The sequence below is a fragment of the Ricinus communis genome, chromosome 8, assembly GCF_019578655.1.
Source record: "Ricinus communis isolate WT05 ecotype wild-type chromosome 8, ASM1957865v1, whole genome shotgun sequence".
NCBI classification, from domain to species: domain Eukaryota; kingdom Viridiplantae; phylum Streptophyta; class Magnoliopsida; order Malpighiales; family Euphorbiaceae; genus Ricinus; species Ricinus communis.
This window is the reverse complement of record NC_063263.1, coordinates 15,606,322-15,627,261: the sequence shown is the minus strand read 5'-3', so window position 1 is coordinate 15,627,261 and position 20,940 is coordinate 15,606,322. Positions and strand designations below refer to the sequence as shown.

Genomic DNA, 20,940 nt, shown 5'->3' with positions numbered 1-20,940 from the left:
ATAGAAGATGACTAGGGCTTGTGGGTAGTGGACCTGGTCAGGAGTTAAAAGTCTAACCTTTAAATGGATCTTTTATGATAATGTTGTATCAAAACACGTATGATATATATAAACCTGACTTAGAAGGAATTTTAGCCATGGAAAATTCTTCATTTTTTCTGTGATTTCACTCCAATTTATTTACGCTCAACTTAACATGGTTTGTTTTAAGTCTATCAAGAAAAACATTGATAGTTTCTCTAATACAGTAAATATAAGTTAAGCCCTTAATGTATTAGTACTGAAAATTATGCTTTTCTAAAATATTAATGAAACCTTAATGAGAAAGAAATATATTTCTAAGAGGTTGTTATAGCTTTGATATGAGGTTACCAGGCTGAGTTTGTAGCTTTTAGACTTCATTCATTAGTAGTTTCTAAATTAGACCCTGTTTGTCTTAATGTGTGTACGGCGCTTTGAACTGTTACAGTGCTGCACTTTTCAGCGCTCGGACTTGATATATGAATCATCCAAGGCATATTAGTACGATATAATTTTCTGTTCGAACTGGGGTTTGAATTTTAAAGCCAAATTCTAACTAGAGTTTGAACTTTGAAGCCAAATTTCTCTTCAAGAAGAGAGATAGAGTGATTCATGTGAGATTCAATGTAAGTTTAACTTTCTATTCACTCGTGGCATAGAGGTTATCACGACTAGCTTTGGGTATAAAATTTATTAATTTCACACCTTTTTTTTAAAATCAAATTTCTTAATTATTCTATCACTTTTCACTAGTTCAACGATGGGTTCAACTTATTTTTTTAAAAGAAGCAGTGGGTTCACTTATAAATTTAATTTTGCTATGTTATCGAGTACCGGATAGTTTTCTATCGCAGTAAAGGCTAATAGTGGTAGGAAAATGTGTACTTGAGGGCCTTATGCTTTCCATTTCTCTATTTAATTTGGGGAGTATTCTATATAATTCAAAAAAAATTCATTGAATTTTTGAATCGCATAAGTTAAAGCTGGCAGAAGAGCAAAAAAAAAAAAAAAAAAAAAAAAAAAGGAAAAAGAAAAAGAAAAGAGAAAGGTATCAAAATATGATAAACTAAATTCTCTATATCTCCGGCTTCAATTTCTGGAACACTAACCACATTCTCAGACGACCTGAATCATTCTTGAGTTCTATTCTACCTCAAACATGGCATTGCCTACTACAAGGTTTAGTTTTGATTTTTAGATTAATTAATTATTCAATATATTATTTTAAAGCGAATTGATTCATAATCATATCAAGTCTGTTCGGTTTTCTAAATCTTGCAAGTTTAATTTTAAAGTTTCTATAACTTCATAGCCAAATAATAAAAAAGAGTCTTATATGATTAGTTTCAATTCTTACATATTTTTCTATTAATTATTTTTTGATTCGTTTTGTTGTGTAATTCGATTCATTCAAGTTTAGAGTGTCGCCCTTTTAAAAACTTGTTATAAGTAACTCCTTATCCAAACATCATATTTCTGCCGTAACGTCTATTTTCCATTCTCATCGAACTGTTTTTTAAGATTAGACAGTCATAATTATATACCGTTACTTCTTTTATGGCTACACCATATTTATAGTCTACTAATTTTTCATGTCCAGAAATGTGCTAGAAATAATTTTAGCAGTCAAATTCAACTCTACCGATTTTTTTTTCCTTCTTTTTTGGCCTTTCTGGAGGATCGTGGCATGGAGGGTGTGTCTCTTACTTGGCAATTTGATCAATGAAGTGACTTATATCATAAGATGTGAGCAAAGACTAAATCTCTTGACAATATATAAACTCAATAATATTGCATAAAATAAAGTTTTCAACTTCCAATATGTTAATCTACTTTTCTTTTTCTTCTTCTCCTTCTTCATTTCCAGCAATTCCCAACCACAAAGAAGTCAAGATGTCCCAATTTCAGAAAAAAATAACACCAAAATAATCCCTAAGAGGAAATGAAAGGGTAACATGGGCCATATATTATATATTTTCTTTCTCCATCAAACCAGCAATTACACTATCAGGAAGAAATGAACTTCCACTTTGTGTATAAAAAATGATGATTTCTTTTTTTCTTTTCACTTGATAACTTGTTGAAAATATTAATCAATATAGGCCACAGAAATGTAAACAATTATTAAAAAAAAGTAGTTTATATTTGTCAAGTAATAGAATGATGGCAATACGCAACTTAATCTTATGAATTTAGAAAAAGTGAATTGGAGTTGAAGAGGATGTTATGAGCAATCCTAATATTAATCAGTTGACTTTGCAGGATTAATTTTAAATTTTATTAAAAAAATGGTAAGATGTTTCTGATAATTGGGAAACAAACCTTAAAATAAGTTTTGGGTTGATATTTTTAAAATGGAGAGTTATTAATCAATTGCAGGATCAATATATTGGTCATTACTAATTAATCTATTGAAATATTCATAAAGTAAAATAGAAAAAAGGTAAGATGAGGTAAGCCCTTTTGCTATAGTCAAACAAAGTACAAACTTAGTACTATGAAATTGTTAATAATTACTATTAAATTAAGAGGGCAGATGAAAAATTGTTGAATCAATTTGAATGCTAGATATGACCTTTGTTTCAAGAAAACAACCAAAAGCCAACAACGAGGGTAGAAACATGCAACATGTATATGTATATATATATAAACATCAGCTCTCTTGAGTTTGTGTGTTTCTTTTAAATAATATTTAGAAAGTACTCAAAAGCTAGCGTTGAGATGAGAAAATTAAAGGCTATTCTGCAATGACAAATTTTCAATTGTTGCCTAATATATATTAAGTTGGTGCAACTGCCAATAAATTGACTTCTGTTCAGTTTCATTAATGGGAAATAATTAATCTTAGTGTATGTTTTCCAAATAATTAATTATGTATATAGAAATAAAATTTGATCATCCTATTACATAATAAATATTAATCAAGATTAAATAAATATTGTCTTTCGTTTATAAAGTTTGTCAATGAAATTTTTAGATAGACAAAGCCTACTATTTCATCTAGACACATCTAATAAAAATAAATTATAATAATGAATAATACTGCATCATCTAAAGTAATTTATTTTAAATATTTTTTAATTAAATGTTTACAGTTAAGTTTAAATTAATTATTTTAGTGATATAATTTCGTTAACTGATGTGAATCAAATTCATTGGATGTGTTTATAGCTAACGTAATAAATAGCACATAAAGATCTTTGAAGTCGACCAACGTTTCCATTAATAAAAGATGTAAAACTTATATACATTGAGATTCATACTCAAAACATACCAAAATTCAAGTTTTAGAATATGAATTGTAATACAAGAAATTGATTAGTGAACTCTTAAGTGCTAATTGGAACTGTCATTAGTTTAATGATCAACTAGCTACTATACATATCAAGACATAAAATATATTTTGGTTTGTTATTAAGCAATTTAAAGCTCATTTGCACACATCATTTAGAAAAAAATAAAATTAAAAAAATAGTGCATCTTGAGAGTAATTAACAAGTTATATGGTGGAGTTAACAAGCAAAACCAGGCTTTTGTGGTGAAATAAACAATTACTCTTGAAATAGAAAATATAAAGAAATAAATTACCTTCTTGTACATGAACTGCAAGTTGGTTTGGCTCATGAGCTATCCTTTGGGATATAGCATGAGACTAAATACTATATTCATAGCTAAGATGCGGCGAAATGGATTCTGTTCATAATTTTTTTCTGTATAATTTCTCCACTAATGGAATCTCATTTGCCCCTTGAAGATTAAACTACAAATTATATTTTCTGAATCAGAAATGTCAACCCTTTAACATATTATAAATATCCTTTCATTTTCTCTATACATCATCAATCAAAACTGCTTCAGTTTTCTCTTTATCTCCCATTGTAGAGCAAGAAAAAGAGTGAGTGAATTGGATAAAAGAGAAAAGAAAAGAAAAGAAAAGGAATAAAAGAATGGGTGATATTGAGGGATCTCCAGGTAGTTCCATGCATGGGGTGACAGGAAGAGAGCAAACATTTGCATTGTCTGTTGCTTCACCTATAGTCCCAACAGATACAACAGCAAAATTTGATTTACCAGTTGATTCTGAACACAAGGCAAAAGTGTTCAAGCTTTTCTCGTTTGCTAATCCCCACATGAGAACCTTTCACCTTTCTTGGATTTCTTTCTGCACTTGCTTTGTGTCCACCTTTGCAGCTGCTCCACTTGTTCCTATCATTCGCGATAATCTTAATTTAGTTAAATCTGATATAGGAAATGCTGGTGTTGCTTCTGTTTCTGGAAGTATCTTTTCTAGACTTGTAATGGGTGCAATTTGTGACTTATTAGGACCAAGATATGGCTGTGCTTTTCTTATCATGTTATCTGCTCCAACTGTGTTTTGTATGTCGTTTGTGTCCTCAGCTGGAGGATACATCGCTGTCCGATTCATGATTGGATTCTCTCTTGCAACCTTTGTTTCTTGCCAGTACTGGATGAGTACTATGTTTAATGGCAAGATCATAGGACTTGTCAATGGAACAGCGGCAGGATGGGGAAACATGGGCGGGGGTGCAACTCAGCTAATTATGCCTTTAGTCTATGACTTGATTCAGAGAGTTGGGGCAACTCCATTTACTGCTTGGAGGATTGCATTTTTCGTTCCGGGTTTACTTCATGTGATTATGGGAATCTTGGTCTTGACTCTAGGCCAAGATTTGCCTGACGGGAACCTTGGCGCCCTACAGAAGAAGGGCGATGTTGCTAAAGATAAATTCTCCAAGGTCAGTAATTCATCAAATTTCACCTCAATTGTCATTTCTTGATTAATTTTGAGTTTTGAATTACCTAATCTAATAATTTTGATATGCTTTTAATGTCTTGTTCAGGTAATGTGGTATGCTATCACAAACTACAGAACCTGGATCTTTGTCCTTCTTTATGGCTACTCTATGGGTGTTGAATTGTCCACTGATAATGTTATTGCCGAGTACTTCTACGATAGGTAAATAATTGCTTCACCATCAAGAATATTCAAGTTCTTGAACTGCTATAATGACCATAATGTAACTAACCAAAATATCTTTATTTTATGTATAACAGGTTCAATCTTAAGCTACAGACGGCAGGCATCATTGCTGCAACCTTTGGTATGGCTAACCTTGTTGCTCGCCCTTTTGGCGGATTCGCCTCCGATTATGCAGCCAGGTACTTTGGCATGAGAGGAAGATTATGGGTTCTGTGGATTCTCCAGACACTAGGAGGAGCCTTCTGCATCTGGCTTGGCAGAGCCAATTCCCTGCCAATTGCAGTCTTGGCAATGATTCTCTTCTCGGTTGGTGCTCAAGCTGCTTGTGGAGCTACTTTTGGTGTAATCCCCTTCATTTCCAGACGTTCTTTGGGTATTATTTCAGGACTAACCGGTGCTGGTGGCAACTTTGGTTCTGGGTTAACACAACTGATCTTCTTTTCAACCACAAGATTCTCCACAGAAACAGGTCTTTCTTTAATGGGTGTTATGATTGTTGCTTGTACTCTTCCTGTCACATTAGTCTACTTCCCACAATGGGGAGGAATGTTCCTTCCACCATCGAAAGACGCCATGAAATCCACTGAAGAATTTTACTACGCATCAGAATGGAATGAAGAGGAGAAGCAGAAGGGTTTGCACCAGCAAAGTCTCAAGTTTGCTGAGAATAGCCGCTCGGAGCGTGGCAACCGAATTGCCTCAGCACCAACACCACCAAATACTACACCTAACCGGGTCTAGTCAACAAACAAGAAAGCAAGGTTTTTCAGGATTGATCAAGATCAAGAGAGCAAATTATTCTTGGCCATAATAATTGACAGAAGGTTTGTTCAGTAGTTACTACCATTGCTCTATTTTCTTGCCATTTCCTGCATTGACCCCTTCATTTCTTCCGACAGTTTACATGTTTTGGAGAATCAAGAAAAGGGGGAAAAAGAATATTAACGAAAGTGAATATTCATATAAGTACTGTTTTTTATATATTTTATTATAGAGAATCAAGGAAAGATGCAGAGATCTCAATGAATATATTAATTTAGATTCTATCTGGCCTGCAATGATCTATTCTTCGCATTCCATATCTGGATGGAATTGGAGAAATAAATTAAATAATGGGTAGATTTCTTAGTTAGTACAGGAAAATTTGACCTGTCTTTGATTATGAAACACAATATAATGTAAACAAAGATCCAACAATTTGTAAATAAACAAGAAAAAGAAAAATTATGCGTGTGTAAGTAGCTTACTAATAAAGTATTTAAGAAAGCTACATATAACATTAGTATCCCATGCTTGGACAGAGTAGAAAAGACAAATATATATATATATATATATATATATATATATATATATATATATATATATATATAAGACCCTTCTGCTTAGACATGTTTGCATTAAAGAGTCTGGTTTTTTTCCTTAACACTTTAGAGCATGTGGTTTTTTTTATTTGTTTTAATATTATATTTTATCAATTGATATTATTAGAGTTTTGTAATATAATATTAATTTCTATAATAAATTATTTATTCAGTGATTTAATAATACAATTGATTGCAAAACTTACAAATTATAAAACTAATATGTATTTTAAATCTATTAAGATGAAAAGATAGTTTCAAATAAATTTATAATATTTTTGAGAGTATCTTAATAATTGATTTAAAGATAAATTGTGTAAAAAATTACTTTATTATTAAAATTCTTATAATATTAATCTCTCATCATAAAGAAAGGGTAACGATCTAAAATGTAAATAACAAACTACATACTCATCTTCAAGTGTAAAATCAATAAGCCACAAGTTTTTATTTTTTTTATTTTACTTTTCTCAGAAATATGGACAGATAAAAGTAATTAGATCAGTAGCCTTGTAAGAATTGGGATTAAATACGAGATAAAAACTCGATTTTCATTAACCACGTCAGTAATGACCTTTTTGTGGCTTAATTGTTATTATCTGTTTTTCTTTTTCTTTTTGGAGTTTTTAATTGAAGAAATTTTATGACTACTACATTTTTAAAAAATATTATTTTTACAACCGTTTCTTAAAATTCTTTTACTACTTTTTTCTCTAAAGAAATTTTTTATATAATTTTTTTAAGTTTTTGTCAAATACCGAAAGAATATTATTTTTAATTAATATAATTGTGAATTCAGTTTTTATTTTCTATCTTTTTAATTTTTTTTTATAAGATTTCTTCAGAAAAACATGTAGCTAAAAGATACTGAAAGTTTATTATTTTAATTTTTATTATTAGATTTTTTTTTTAAATTCTCTAAAAATAATAAAAATATACCTATAAAATAAAATAAAAAATACTATTTTAACTTATTTTACTGTGAGATAAGCCAAATGAGATAACCTTACTATTTTTATTTATATCTCTATATTTGACATTCTTGAATTGAATGACATTATATATTTTTATAGAAACTAGTATATTTTGATGACATGAAAATATGTGTTTTAAAAAATATACCACAATATTCTAACAATATGCTAAAATACTGTTTAAATTATATGAAGATGGTAAATTATATGGTTACTTTGTACCATATTTTGTTTTGATCCACCAAGAAGGTAACGACAACTTACATAATTTTTTTTTAAAAAAAATTGATAATCTGTAATTACAGATTACCAATTAAAATAAAATTTGCTAAATTAATATAAGATAGTTTTAAAAATTCATACACTTTTAAAATATACGAAAAACTAGTTTAATTTACGAAAAAATATAAAGATGATTCTCATTTTTCGTAATCAAAACTTAAAAAAATAGATATGTACAGTATTTACCCTGTATACGAAAACATAAGTACCCAACCAAGAAACACAATCTAACAGAAAAAAAATGATAAGTGTCGAGACTTTCTTTGCCAAAATACGTCATATCTTTTTGTTTATTTGCACACGAGTCAGTACAACTTTTTCTCAAATTATAGATTAATTTGGCAATGCCAATAAAATAATTCCATAACCTTAATAATTATTAATATATAGTGGCATCATATACAAGAATTCAATTGGAATTTAGTAAAATGAAGTCATTTTAGGTATGATCTCATTTCTTTTCCTTTATTCTTTTCTTTTTTAATTTATGGCGGACCTAATAAGCTTATTCTACAAAATAAGTAGTTAGCATCTTATTTTGCACTATTTGAGTTGAATAAACAATTATTTCATATTTTTTTCTTTTATTACATATACTTGAGTTAAAATTGCATAATAATAATAATATAAAAATATTAATTTAACTGAAATAATATCGTGCTTTTACACGTATCTGTCTTTCAAATTTTAAAAGAAATAATTCAATTCTCTAAAAGAAGAAAAAAAAAAGCCATTTATGTTATATTATAAACTAATATGTTATCTTACAATGTTGAGATGGAAGAGATTAGCACTGAAGTCATATATGTGGACAAGAATGCATAATGTACCTAAACTCACATAAATAAAAGGATGTCCTGGCCGTACCTTACTCAACAACCTGATGACGTCCTACATGTACACACAAAAACCCTAATTCCTTTGGACGGCAAGAAATCCCATACAAAAAGGATTTGTTAGACAATTATCAGGCTGATTTGATATGGCATAATTATCTGCAACAGCACCCATAAATCACTAGTCACTAATTGACTCATTCTTGGAGCAACAATTTTCCAAGCATAATATCCCAGCAAATTTCAATAAAAACTGCTATACAGGGAATTAAGCAAAATACTGTCGGATAGAATAAATATTATCAAAAGGAAGAAGGGCAAGAAACTTGAATTAAATTGGGTTCCAAATACTATTTAAAAGTTTGGTTATTCCTAAAATCTTATTAACTTAACAAATTTAATATTAAAATAAATTTAATGGTAAACTTTCAAAATTATTATTACTTAACATTAAAATAAATTTCTATCTCTGATTAGTATTACAGTTTCTTTTCGGAGATATATATTTAAATTCTAGAGATTAATAATTGTAAAAGACTTCTTTGCTCAACATTAAGATAAAAAGAAAAGAAGACTTTAGTTTGTTTACTTTGTTGCATGATAAGGAAAACTCTTCCTGCCTACTCAAGGCAGATGGACAATATCTTTCTCTAATGGAACCAATTTTTTGCGAAGAGTTTTATTATAATAGGTTTTGTTTGTTGAGTATAATTTAATATACGGAGGATATATATTCAACAAAATTTAAATAGAATAATAATGAACTAATTAATATATTACATTTAATTACAGCTTACAATGATATAATGACCTGGAACTAAATCACATGAAATATGCATGAAACTATTGGGCTAATTGAATGTATGAAACGTATAAAGTAATTATTAAATTTGAAAAATGTATTTTTTTTTTCATTATTCAAGTGTGAAACACTCATAATATTAGGCATTCATTTAATAATTTAGTATAGATATCTTCATGTGAAATCTAAAAGAGATTAAATCATTACAGTATAATTAGATATGGTAATTTATAATCTTTTCAACTATATTTTGCGTTAATTACTCGAGAGTAGAGTCTAGATGAAACAAATATTATGGCTCTATGGAGCTTGGAGCGTTAGTCAACATGATCACAACAACAGTAGTACCTACAGCTCAATACAACAAAGACAGCAAGTGTTATTTTTATATAATTACACAGAAAAATATCATTAATTAGGGTTTTAGTCTTAATGATTCCGAATTGGAATGAAAGGCCAAGTTGATCCTTTGGATATACGATGAGTCCCCACATAATTGAGTATGCAACCAGTTGAGATGCGAAGACAAGTCTTTGGTTTGTTTGGTTTTTCTCGTTTTTACCCTTAAATCCAAAATGGCCCAAGGGGATCACAATAGTCAATGAATCTCCCCACTTGCTTTCTCTTAGCTATGCACCTTCTTTACAATGTCAACTTCGAATTCTATATAAATACCTCAAGACCTTCTCTTTTTCACATATCAAGAAGTTTTCCTCTTCTCTACTATATACTCTTAGAATTCCACTTCTTTGAGTAGAGAAAGAAATGGCTAATATTGAAGGATCACCAGGAAGTTCCATGCATGGAGTAACAGGAAGAGAGCAAACCTTTGCTTTGTCAGTTGCTTCACCAATGGTCCCAACTGATACAACAGCACACTTTGATTTACCTGTTGATAGTGAGCATAAAGCCAAAGTTTTCAAACTCTTTTCGATTGCTAATCCTCACATGAGAACTTTTCACCTTTCTTGGATTTCTTTCTGCACTTGCTTTATTTCCACCTTTGCAGCTGCTCCACTTGTTCCTATCATCAGGGATAACCTTAATTTAGTTAAATCTGATATCGGAAATGCTGGTGTTGCTTCTGTTTCTGGAAGTATCTTTTCTAGGCTTGTAATGGGTGCAGTTTGTGACTTATTAGGACCAAGATATGGCTGTGCTTTTCTTATCATGTTATCTGCTCCAACTGTATTTTGTATGTCGTTGGTATCCTCAGCTGGAGGATACATAGCTGTCCGGTTCATGATTGGATTCTCTCTTGCCACCTTTGTTTCTTGCCAGTATTGGATGAGTACTATGTTTAATGGCAAGATCATAGGACTTGTCAATGGAACAGCGGCAGGATGGGGAAACATGGGCGGGGGTGCAACTCAGCTAATTATGCCTTTAGTCTATGACTTGATTCAGAGAGTTGGGGCAACTCCATTTACTGCTTGGAGGATTGCATTTTTTGTTCCAGGTATACTTCATGTGATCATGGGAATTTTGGTCTTGACTCTTGGACAAGATTTGCCCGATGGGAATCTCGGTGCCCTACAAAAGAAGGGTGATGTTGCCAGGGATAAGTTTTCCAAGGTTGGATTGGTTTCTCCTTCTTGCTCTCTCACATTAATTGTCTACTTATTTCCCATATTTGAGCAAACTTATTAACGCCCATTTTAACTTCATTGTTACTTGTTTTTTCAGGTTATGTGGTATGCGATCACGAACTACAGAACTTGGATCTTTGTTCTTCTCTATGGATATTCTATGGGTGTTGAATTGACCACAGATAATGTCATTGCAGAATATTTCTTTGACAGGTTTGTTCCCCACTTCCTTCTCTTTTCTCATTAATATTTCGTTTCTTTTTCCTGATTAGTTGAGCTCTGGCTAGGGTTTTAGCTCGTAACTTCATATAGCTTGGAAATGATATCAGTACCCCTTAAAGAACATACTATAACTGCTTTCTTCATTATTCTTGAACTTGTACTAATATGTACTATCTCAAACAGGTTTAACCTCAAGCTCCATACTGCTGGCATAATTGCTGCAACTTTTGGTATGGCGAACCTTGTCGCTCGTCCCTTTGGTGGATATGCTTCTGATGTAGCAGCAAGACACTTTGGCATGAGAGGAAGGTTATGGGTTTTATGGACTCTTCAAACTCTAGGAGGAGCCTTCTGTATCTGGCTCGGACGTGCAAATTCACTTCCTCTTGCCATATTTACAATGATTGCCTTCTCCATTGGAGCTCAAGCAGCCTGTGGGGCAACATTTGGTGTCATTCCCTTCATTTCTAGACGATCATTGGGTATTATATCAGGATTGACAGGTGCAGGTGGAAATTTTGGTTCAGGGTTAACTCAATTAATATTCTTTTCAACTACAAAATTCTCAACACAAGCAGGTTTGTCTTTGATGGGTGTTATGATTGTTGCTTGCACACTTCCTGTAACATTAATTTACTTCCCGCAATGGGGTGGGATGTTCTTCCCGGCGTCGAAAGATGTCACAAGATCAACCGAAGAACATTATTATGAAGCCGAGTGGAATGAGGAGGAGAAGCAGAAAGGTATGCATCAAGGAAGTCTTAAATTTGCTGAAAATAGCCGATCGGAACGTGGCCGGAAAGTTGCCTCTGCACCAACTCCACCATATAATACACCATCCCATGTCTAGTCTACAATCCAAGATCAAGAAAATCATGCGTAAGTGATTTCCAAGATTTGACAAGAGAAATATGTGCAATAACACAATGTATCTAAAATAGGGTTTCTTTTTCTTCTTCTTCTTGTATCTTTGCATCAATAAGAATCTAATGGAATCCCGTATCAAGGATTCTGAAGGTATGTTAGGCGTGCAAGTATCTAATATCTTCAAACAAAAGTATATTCATCTTTTTTTCCATTCCTTCCTTGTTTAAAATACTAATTTGCAGTGCTATTGGTTTTTTATATATAATTTTATGGAATAGAAGTGGTGATTAGTTGGCCTCAGCATAACCCAAGAATGATAGGAATTGATATAATAATAAAAGTGGAGATCCTCAATAATTTCCTGTGCTTAAGGAGAAGTTGACTTTCCTCGGTTAAAGTTTTATTAATAATCATGACCTAATTAAACAAACACAAGGGTTAATCATCGTGACGTTAAGGATGCCAAATTATTTATAAAACAATGTTACAACTTCACAACAGGTAAAGCCTTAATAATGATAATTAGATATATTCTGTAGCTAGTTAGTCAATGGAACACCAATTATGTACTTCATTTTATATATAAAAGAAGAATGAAATTGTTGGAATTCGGCTGGAGATATTAAAATATGTACCTATTAGCTAGGCAGTTTATTTAACATTTCAACAGGAGAAAAGAAAATCATATAATTGAGTCGCTTTTGGGACCATAACAGAAGAGCAAATTCTCCCCTCCCAAGAATATGTCCAAAAATAAATTTAATTTCTCATTGGCCATATGCTCATTATTATTTATCTTTATAAATCAAATAAGTCTTTCGTGACTTACTCGAAGTTCGACTTGGAAAAAGTTCGTCCGAACTCATTAATAAATACTCGTTAATATTAATAAATTAAGTTCAAACTTATCAATACTCCAGCTTGTTAGCTCTCCAACTAGCTCTTTTACAGATTTACGAGTCTATTTGTGAGTTAACTCATTAATAGATTTATATTTATACTGATACAAAATATTTTTTATTTTCATTATCTTATTTTATATATATAGATGTTTATCAATTTATATAAACTAAAGTGTAAATATACTTTTATTAAAGTTATATAATATAATTAAATTCTATTAAATATTAAATATTTAGAATTAATCAATTCAATATAATAAAATAAATTATATTATTAAATAACTTAATAAAATTAAAAAATTAAAATTAAAATTGATAAATAGATTTTAAATAAATTTTAATGAATTAAGCTCGAAATAAGTTCGAGTTCGTAATTATTGAATTCGAATTTGATTTGAGTTCATCCAAAATAGTAATGAATCAAACACAAATTTATTAAAGTTTGGTTCGGCTCGATTCAATTACAGCCGTGTTCGAACAACTGAAATGTAAATATTTTTCTTATTATTAAAAAGATAATTTGTTTCTTATTAGGGAAGAAAACAAACAACAACAACAAAGGTTTACGAAGTGAAATTTGGAATAATACAGGATTCATTTATTCCTTCCTAGTTCCCTCTCAATTTCTAGACTAGTTGCAGCAACCTATAAATACAAGGCTTTAATGTGTTTTATTTTTTCTGTTCTACTTCCTTGTACTGTAATTTAAATCTTCGGATGCAATGAAATGGAACATATTCATTTTTGTACCTTATCAAATCTTTAAATCTTTATGATTTTGAAAAAAAAGAAGAAGAAATATTTAAACATTTTCCAGAAAGCTGTGTAATACTGGCACTAAGGGTATGAAATTGAGAAGCGATAATTTTGGTTTTCACTTAAATATTTTGTCAATTTGCTCATTTAAGGGCCTCATACTAGGCCTGTAAGCCGAAACTGGCTCAGGCAACAGAGCTTCTTTGAGCACCATTTGTAGTACGACGGCCTGATAACCCAACCCAAAACCTACAGTAGTTTGAGCCTTTGTCATACAGGCCAGAGGATCAAACTTTTTGTTGGATTAACCACAATGCTGTGTTAATGGACTTTTTGTTGGGCACCTTGCAAGTGACAAGTGATTTTGTTGGCAGGAAGCATACTTATACATCTCAGATTTAATTATTTAACACACGTGAACATATCGGATTATGATCACATATATATAAAAGTGCCAAAAGGAGGGAGGATGGATAAATTTACTGAAAGGGTTTTATAATTTGTGTCGTTAAGATTGACCAATCCGGCCTTTTACTAATTTAATAGAAAAGATAACAAATAATAGTAATATAAGAATAAACTTTATATAGAGATAGAACACTATAAGATTATAAACAAAATAAAAATTAGAATTTTATTAAAAAAATAAAAAAATAAAAAAAATTAAATACCAAACTTAATATATTGAATACCAATTTTACTTAAATATGAAAAGCAAACGCTTGTCTGTATATGAATAGGGGCAAAAGAAATGAAGAAAAACAAAAATAATATTGCCATGCATTACCTAATATAAAATATAATTCGATTTCAAAATCTTATACAATAAAAAATCTTAAATTTATGTTTTTAAAAGGAAAACAAAAATTATAAGCATTAATTATTAAATTATATAAAATTTATAATATAATTGATATTAGATATGTTCAATTCGTCATCATATTGGATTCAAATTTTATCTTATAAAGTTATATAAAATCTTTATATTCATTTCGTCTAAATTTAATGATTATTTTATTATTTACCATGTGAAAAACTATTTAACCAGTTCAATTACTGTTAGATAAAAGAAAAATATTTTTATTTTTATTTTTATTTTTATTTAATAAATTAGAAGTATTTAAATAGAAAAAAATTTCCTATAAGTCTAGCTACTTAAGTAAAATTAAATAATCAATCTCAACTATACTTTAATGTATAAATATAAAATCTAATTGTCAAAAATAATCGCATATACAAATATATAATATATATTATTTTATAAAAAGAATTATAATTAAGTTAGAACCAATAAAGTAACTATGTAATAAATCTGCATGTTCTTACAAACTAGATAGACTTTTCATATTACTAAAAATTAAACCATTGACATTTAATGAATGGAAACTAATTTTTTAAGAGAAATAAAATCAGAACTAAATTTGTCTGATAAAATATCAAAGAATTTATATTTTGGCTGGCATCAAAGGTTTAAGTTTTCTAAATTGAACAAATATATGGATATTGACCATAAAAAAAAAAAATTATATGATCAAATTCAAAGTTTGAGAAAATACTTAAACAACGTTAATAATTTACATAAATTTTAATATTTATTTTGTTTTAAAAAAAATTAAGTCAATATTTTAGAACGTTGACCCAATCATAAATTTTACTTAAAATAGATAAAACTATAGGAAATCTTTCAATGCATTAGGAATTAGTATCAAGTGGACTAAATATATATATAAGAAAGCTATAAATAGAAACTATTTTGATTTATGTGTATTTTTTTATTATGAAATAGCACAAGATGAACTATGTCTATTTACATATTGTAAAAATATATGATAGGATTACCCTGTAGTATATATTATCGCAAATAATATAGATAAATAAAAGATTTATAACATATTTATGAGATGAATATTACTCTAGGAGACCATAAATATTTAAATTGAATAAGTTACATTTACCAAACAAACATATGATGAGATGTTTGGAGAAATAAAATTTCCATTTGGTTAATAATATATCAACTTATTGATGATAGATTATTAGTATTAGTATAAATTTAACTTGAATTATGAGAACATTGAGTTCAATTATTTAAAAATTTAAAATTAATTCAACTAATGCAGTATGGATATAAATGGATTAATTAGTTCTTAAAAATAAAATTATATGTTTCAATTATAATTTAAGAATTGTACAATTTTTAAATTAATAGTATTTATTATTATAAATTTAATAACAATTTTTTATTTGATTATAAATGAGCTCAATTATTAATATTTACGTGCAATGCATGTGAGTAAAAAAACTAGCATATCAAAAAGTGTTAGACAAAATGAAGTGTATTAAATTACATTTAAAGTTAAGACGTTGAAATAACTAAATGAATACAATTCAAGTGTCTAAATATGTATTTGGCCAATTTTATTCTTTTATTTTATTTTTTTACTTCTTACTAACTATTTTATTTTCAGTTCTATCTTCTTAAAATAAAATTTATTTTTCTAAATATCTCTTAGGAATTTTTTCACAAATACCATAAAAAGAGCCAAAAATATTTTTACTATTAAAAGATTTTTTTTTCAAAAATACTATTAGTTAGGATTTCAAAAATACTGTATAAAAATCAAACAGCCACCACATCTTGCACACGTCATATTAGGAGCAAAAATTTTAAGTTGGATGATTCAAATGAAAGGAAAATTACAAAAAGCCCTTTAATCCATTTACATGTTTTTAATTAAAACCCTAAACTAATATTTGTTTTTGCTATACTATTTCTAATATTCAAAAGGACTAACTTTTCATGTATATATCATGTGATCTATAATATTATATTAATTTACATATAATATTATTATTTATTAAACTATTTATTAATTTTAATATTATACTATCTACATATTATCTATATATACTAATATATATATTAATTTCTGACTTTTCTTTTCAGATTTAAAGAGCATCTGGAATAATAAAAGTATTTTTGTTATTATAAAATAAAAAAAATTATATTTTAATATCATTAGTAAGATTTCATCAGTTTATAATGAGTGTAAAAGAATAATTATTTTAATAAAGAAAATTTATAGAAATAATGAAAAGATGATAAATTATAATATGTTCATATAAAAATAAATACAAAATGGTATTTGTTATAACCGAAAAATAGAAATATATTAAAAATATTATGTTTATTTTAAATATAAAAATTACATTTTAAAAAATCAGAAAACAATAAAGAGTTCTTTTAAATGCATTTAATCACCAAATAAAAATCGTCTCCATAATTAAGATTATGAAACTTTTCTTCGAGTATAATCAAGTGGAATAATCACAAAAGTAGTTTCTAGAGGCTCCCACTCGACTTAGTGACCAATCTATTAGTCTTCTAAATTAAGATTTTAAAATAGGTGCTCTTTATTTTAAAATTCTTATTTTAGTGTATGGTAAACTATTTTAATTAGAGATGTCAGTTTCATTTAATATTTTCAACCATGTAAAAATGTTTAAAATAATTCAACTCAATTTGAATATATAAATTAAAATGACATTTAAATATGTGGAAGACTTCCAATCTCATTAATATTTATTTTTCAATGTTAGAGTGCCTATTGCATAACAGAAAAAGAATTATGTAATTTATTTGCTAATTTAAAATTTACGTGCGTTGAACGAAGTTAAAATTAATTTATAATCAAATTTATATGAAATTAATTATAGATAAATTAAATTCTAATAAAATAAATAAAAATGCTAAATAAATTATATATTAATAAGTCAATATATTTTATAACACTAAAATATTTTTTTTTTAAATTTACTATTTTTATTTTTTTTTCAAATGAAATAAATTTTTAAATAAATTTCAATTAAATATAATGTAATATTCGATTCTGACAATTTTTTCTTTTTCTTTTCCATTCATGTTAATAGAATATCAAAATTCAAACCTGGAAATCTTAATGTTAATGAGGATGGTTTGTTATTATAAAATTAAGGCAAGACAGAAGCAACTTGGCATGTGAAAATAGCAAAGGATTGAGTGTCAATGAAGGGATATATGATATAGTTAGTTGATAGGCTATCAGATCTAAATATGAGGCTATCTATCAGATAAGGATGACTCAATTTCACATCAGGAAAAAGCTTTTCAATAATAAAAATCCACAACTGGGAAAATGCCCATACATTTAATTATTTATTTCTTTGGCGCTGCAGATATCTATTGACCTTAAGAACTCGAAAAACTGAACCAAGTATGACTCAGATCTGCATGCCATTGCCATGTGCTAGCTAACTGCAAAATGCCACTGACAGACTCCTTACTTGGCACTGCATTATTTTTATAGCATTCATTTTTCACAATAAATTCCATCCCAATTTAAATTATTATGTCAATATATATATTATATAATATTCCCACCATTTCTACCAAATTTTTATTTTTCTATTATTGTTATATATGGTACCAATTTTTTATTTTTCCTTTTTTTGAGTCTTGACACGTAAACATTGACTCTGAATCTTATAATATTGGTAGATAGCCTTGAATTTTTCTTTTCTCTAAAAAGAATTTTCTATAATAAATAATATATTAATTAAAATGAGGAACGCCATAACCGTGGCGGCAAACTGAAGTTGTGAGGTCAATGCGATAGAGTGGAGGTACGGCTTCGTACTTGCTGTAATTTATATAGTTAAATAATATCTGTATCTCTTTATTTTTATTTTTGTTTATTTTATTTTCCTTTGTATTAGGTGATGTAAAAATTGGAAAATAGATTAAATAGATAATAAAAGTTTTGGACTTTACCGAATCCTCTTTTTTGAATTGTGTGTGAAAAGTTGACATTGATACCTTATTTTATTTTATTTTTAAAATTACAGTTTTGATTTTTCTTTTATTTGTCTTTTATATAAGAATTGAGAAGATGAAGAAGGGAATTGTTGATGTGAAAAATGAGTAAATTCTTATTAAAAGCTTAATGAATTCTTACAATCCTTTTATACAAGAAAAGACAGCTCCTTCACTAATCTAACGGCTATATTGGCAGCTAAGCTAAGTTAACAGAGTATTAACTCTGTTATAACAGTATCTTAATTACTTAGAATTCTGATTATAACTATCTAACTTACTCTAACAAACTAACTGATTTCTATAAACATAAAAGCTTAATATTCTTGATTTTTAATCCTCTATTACCTCCCCTCAAGGTGGAGTGTATATGTCATATACACCCAGCTTGTGAAGCAGTTTTTGAAAAGCAGAAGGTGGCAATATTTGGTGAAGAAATCTGCTATCTGTTGATCACCAGAAATAGGAAAGAGATGTATTAAACCATCTTGAATTTTTTCCCTTACAATATGACAATCTATCTCTATGTATTTGGTACGCTCATGAAAGACTGAATTATGTGCTATGTGGCAGGCATATTGGTTATCACAGTATACTTTTTTTGGAGTTTTTTGTTGAGTCTGTAAATCATTCAACAAGTATTTGATCCATTGAAACTCACATGTGGTGTTTGCCAAGGCCCTATACTCAGCTTCTGCATTTGATTTTGAGACTGTTACTTGCTTCTTTGTCTTCCAAGATACTAGAGCTTCTCGAAGAAATATGCAAAATCCAGAAATTGATCTTCTGGAATCAAAGCAAGTAGCCCAATCAGAGTCTGAAAAAGCTTTCAAGTTCGATGTGTTCTTTGCTGGAAAAAACAAGCCCTGCCCTGGTGATTTCTTCATATATTTTAATATTCTGGATATAGCAGTAAAGTAAATCTCAGTTGAACAATCTAAAAACTGAGATAACTGTTGCACAGGAAATGATATATTTGGTCTTGTACTACACAGATAGATCAACTTGCCTACCAATCTCCTATAACCTTTGATGTCTGAATAAGAAGGTGATCCATCTTCTTTGATTAATCTTGTTAATGTTGTCATAGGTGTTGAAGTTGGTTTAGAACCATCATGATCATGTTTATTGAAGAAAGTCCATTGTGTATTTTCTCTGGGATAAGTTAATTTTTGAAAAAATTTCAGTATTTAATTAATAGATAATAAACTATTATAATCTTAAAATGTCAAAATCTAAACCGCATAATAATAATAATAATAATAATAATAATATAAACCTCTCCTTTGAATTATTGAGTATTCTGAAACACATAGGATCCATATCCATAATAACAAACCTTTTTCATAATCTAAATCAACAAAGTATTTTCTTTTTCATAACTAAAAATTCAACTTGCTTGAGTATGCATAGAGTAGCTGCCAATGGGTATATTTCACCATATATTTTGCACCATATATCATTTTCCTTCAGAAGTTTTTTACATCAATTTAGTGATGGCAGTCAGTAAACTACAAAATTAGCATAAAATACCAAAGTGAAAATGTCTATCAAAACAGATGAGGAAATGCATCTTTTCTTTTAATTATTATTTTTAACTTTTCCGTCGAGCCAGATTAGGAATCTATTAAATTAAAGTCAATAGATTCATGTACACAGTCCATGTTAGTTTAACATATTAAAACTATTAGAAAAAGAAAAGATGATAATTACCATATTAACCAAATGTTATTCGAATAAAACAATTAATTAGTAAAATCACCATCTAACTGATTCATCAATCCAATCTCCAATCACATTAATTTTTTTAGAGAAATATGAATATTTGTTATTAATAAAAAATAACAAATACATTTTAATATAAAAGATAAAAATAAACATCAAACATTGAGAAATACATAACAATCATCAATCGTGTTGATTGAACAACAACTTGTAATTTTGTGCGAAAAATGCTTTACTCGGTGGCACTAAACCATATATCGACTTTATAGAAGTCTTTTAACAAGCCCGATTGTTTGAATATTAAATTTGATATTTTTTTTTTCACTACTCCTATAGAGAAATAACTCAACACTCTCGTAATGAATGACCGTAAAATTCCTATAAAAAGAGAACTCAAAACCTTTATAATAGAGGACTATAAAACTCTTAAAAAAATACTAATATTTATTTATAAAATTAATTAATAAAAAAAAAAAGAACCAGTGCTGATCTAAAAGTACGGGCGATGGGTCAAAAAATAAAATTTTGATGAAAGGAAAAGAGGTGATTCCCAATCACATTAACTTAATACATATAAAATTGATAAAATTTAACTCTAATCATTAAAATATCTAGCTTAATTTTATTGGACTCCATGCATCCTCTACTTATGGTTTTTGCTATAGTAATATTGCAGCACCCTATCATTGTAAATTTATTTATTTTAATTATAGACTATTATTTAATATTATTTTAAATAATTTATTTAT

The 20,940-nt window shown here is 28.6% G+C and overlaps 3 protein-coding genes across 3 annotated transcripts; 2 read left to right on the top strand and 1 right to left on the bottom strand.

The window, feature by feature from the left end:
• Window positions 1-3,203: 3,203 nt before the first annotated feature.
• On the top strand, window positions 3,204-6,261 carry LOC8275209 (high-affinity nitrate transporter 2.1). The gene is made up of 3 exons (XM_002523641.3): window positions 3,204-4,778; window positions 4,884-4,999; window positions 5,098-6,261. The coding sequence occupies exons 1-3, from the start codon at window positions 3,969-3,971 to the stop codon at window positions 5,762-5,764; spliced, it is 1,593 nt and encodes a 530-aa protein (XP_002523687.2). The 5' UTR covers window positions 3,204-3,968; the 3' UTR covers window positions 5,765-6,261.
• Window positions 6,262-9,977: 3,716 nt separating this feature from the next.
• On the top strand, window positions 9,978-12,167 carry LOC8275206 (high affinity nitrate transporter 2.4). The gene is made up of 3 exons (XM_002523642.4): window positions 9,978-10,853; window positions 10,965-11,080; window positions 11,273-12,167. Exons 1-3 carry the CDS (start codon window positions 10,044-10,046, stop codon window positions 11,937-11,939), a joined length of 1,593 nt encoding a protein of 530 aa, XP_002523688.1. The 5' UTR covers window positions 9,978-10,043; the 3' UTR covers window positions 11,940-12,167.
• A 6,653-nt stretch (window positions 12,168-18,820) lies between these two features.
• On the bottom strand, window positions 18,821-19,554 carry LOC125370927 (uncharacterized mitochondrial protein AtMg00810-like). The gene is made up of 2 exons (XM_048378384.1): window positions 19,128-19,554; window positions 18,821-18,912 (listed from the first exon to the last, which is right to left on the bottom strand). Exons 1-2 carry the CDS (start codon window positions 19,552-19,554, stop codon window positions 18,821-18,823), a joined length of 519 nt encoding a protein of 172 aa, XP_048234341.1.
• Window positions 19,555-20,940: the final 1,386 nt, after the last annotated feature.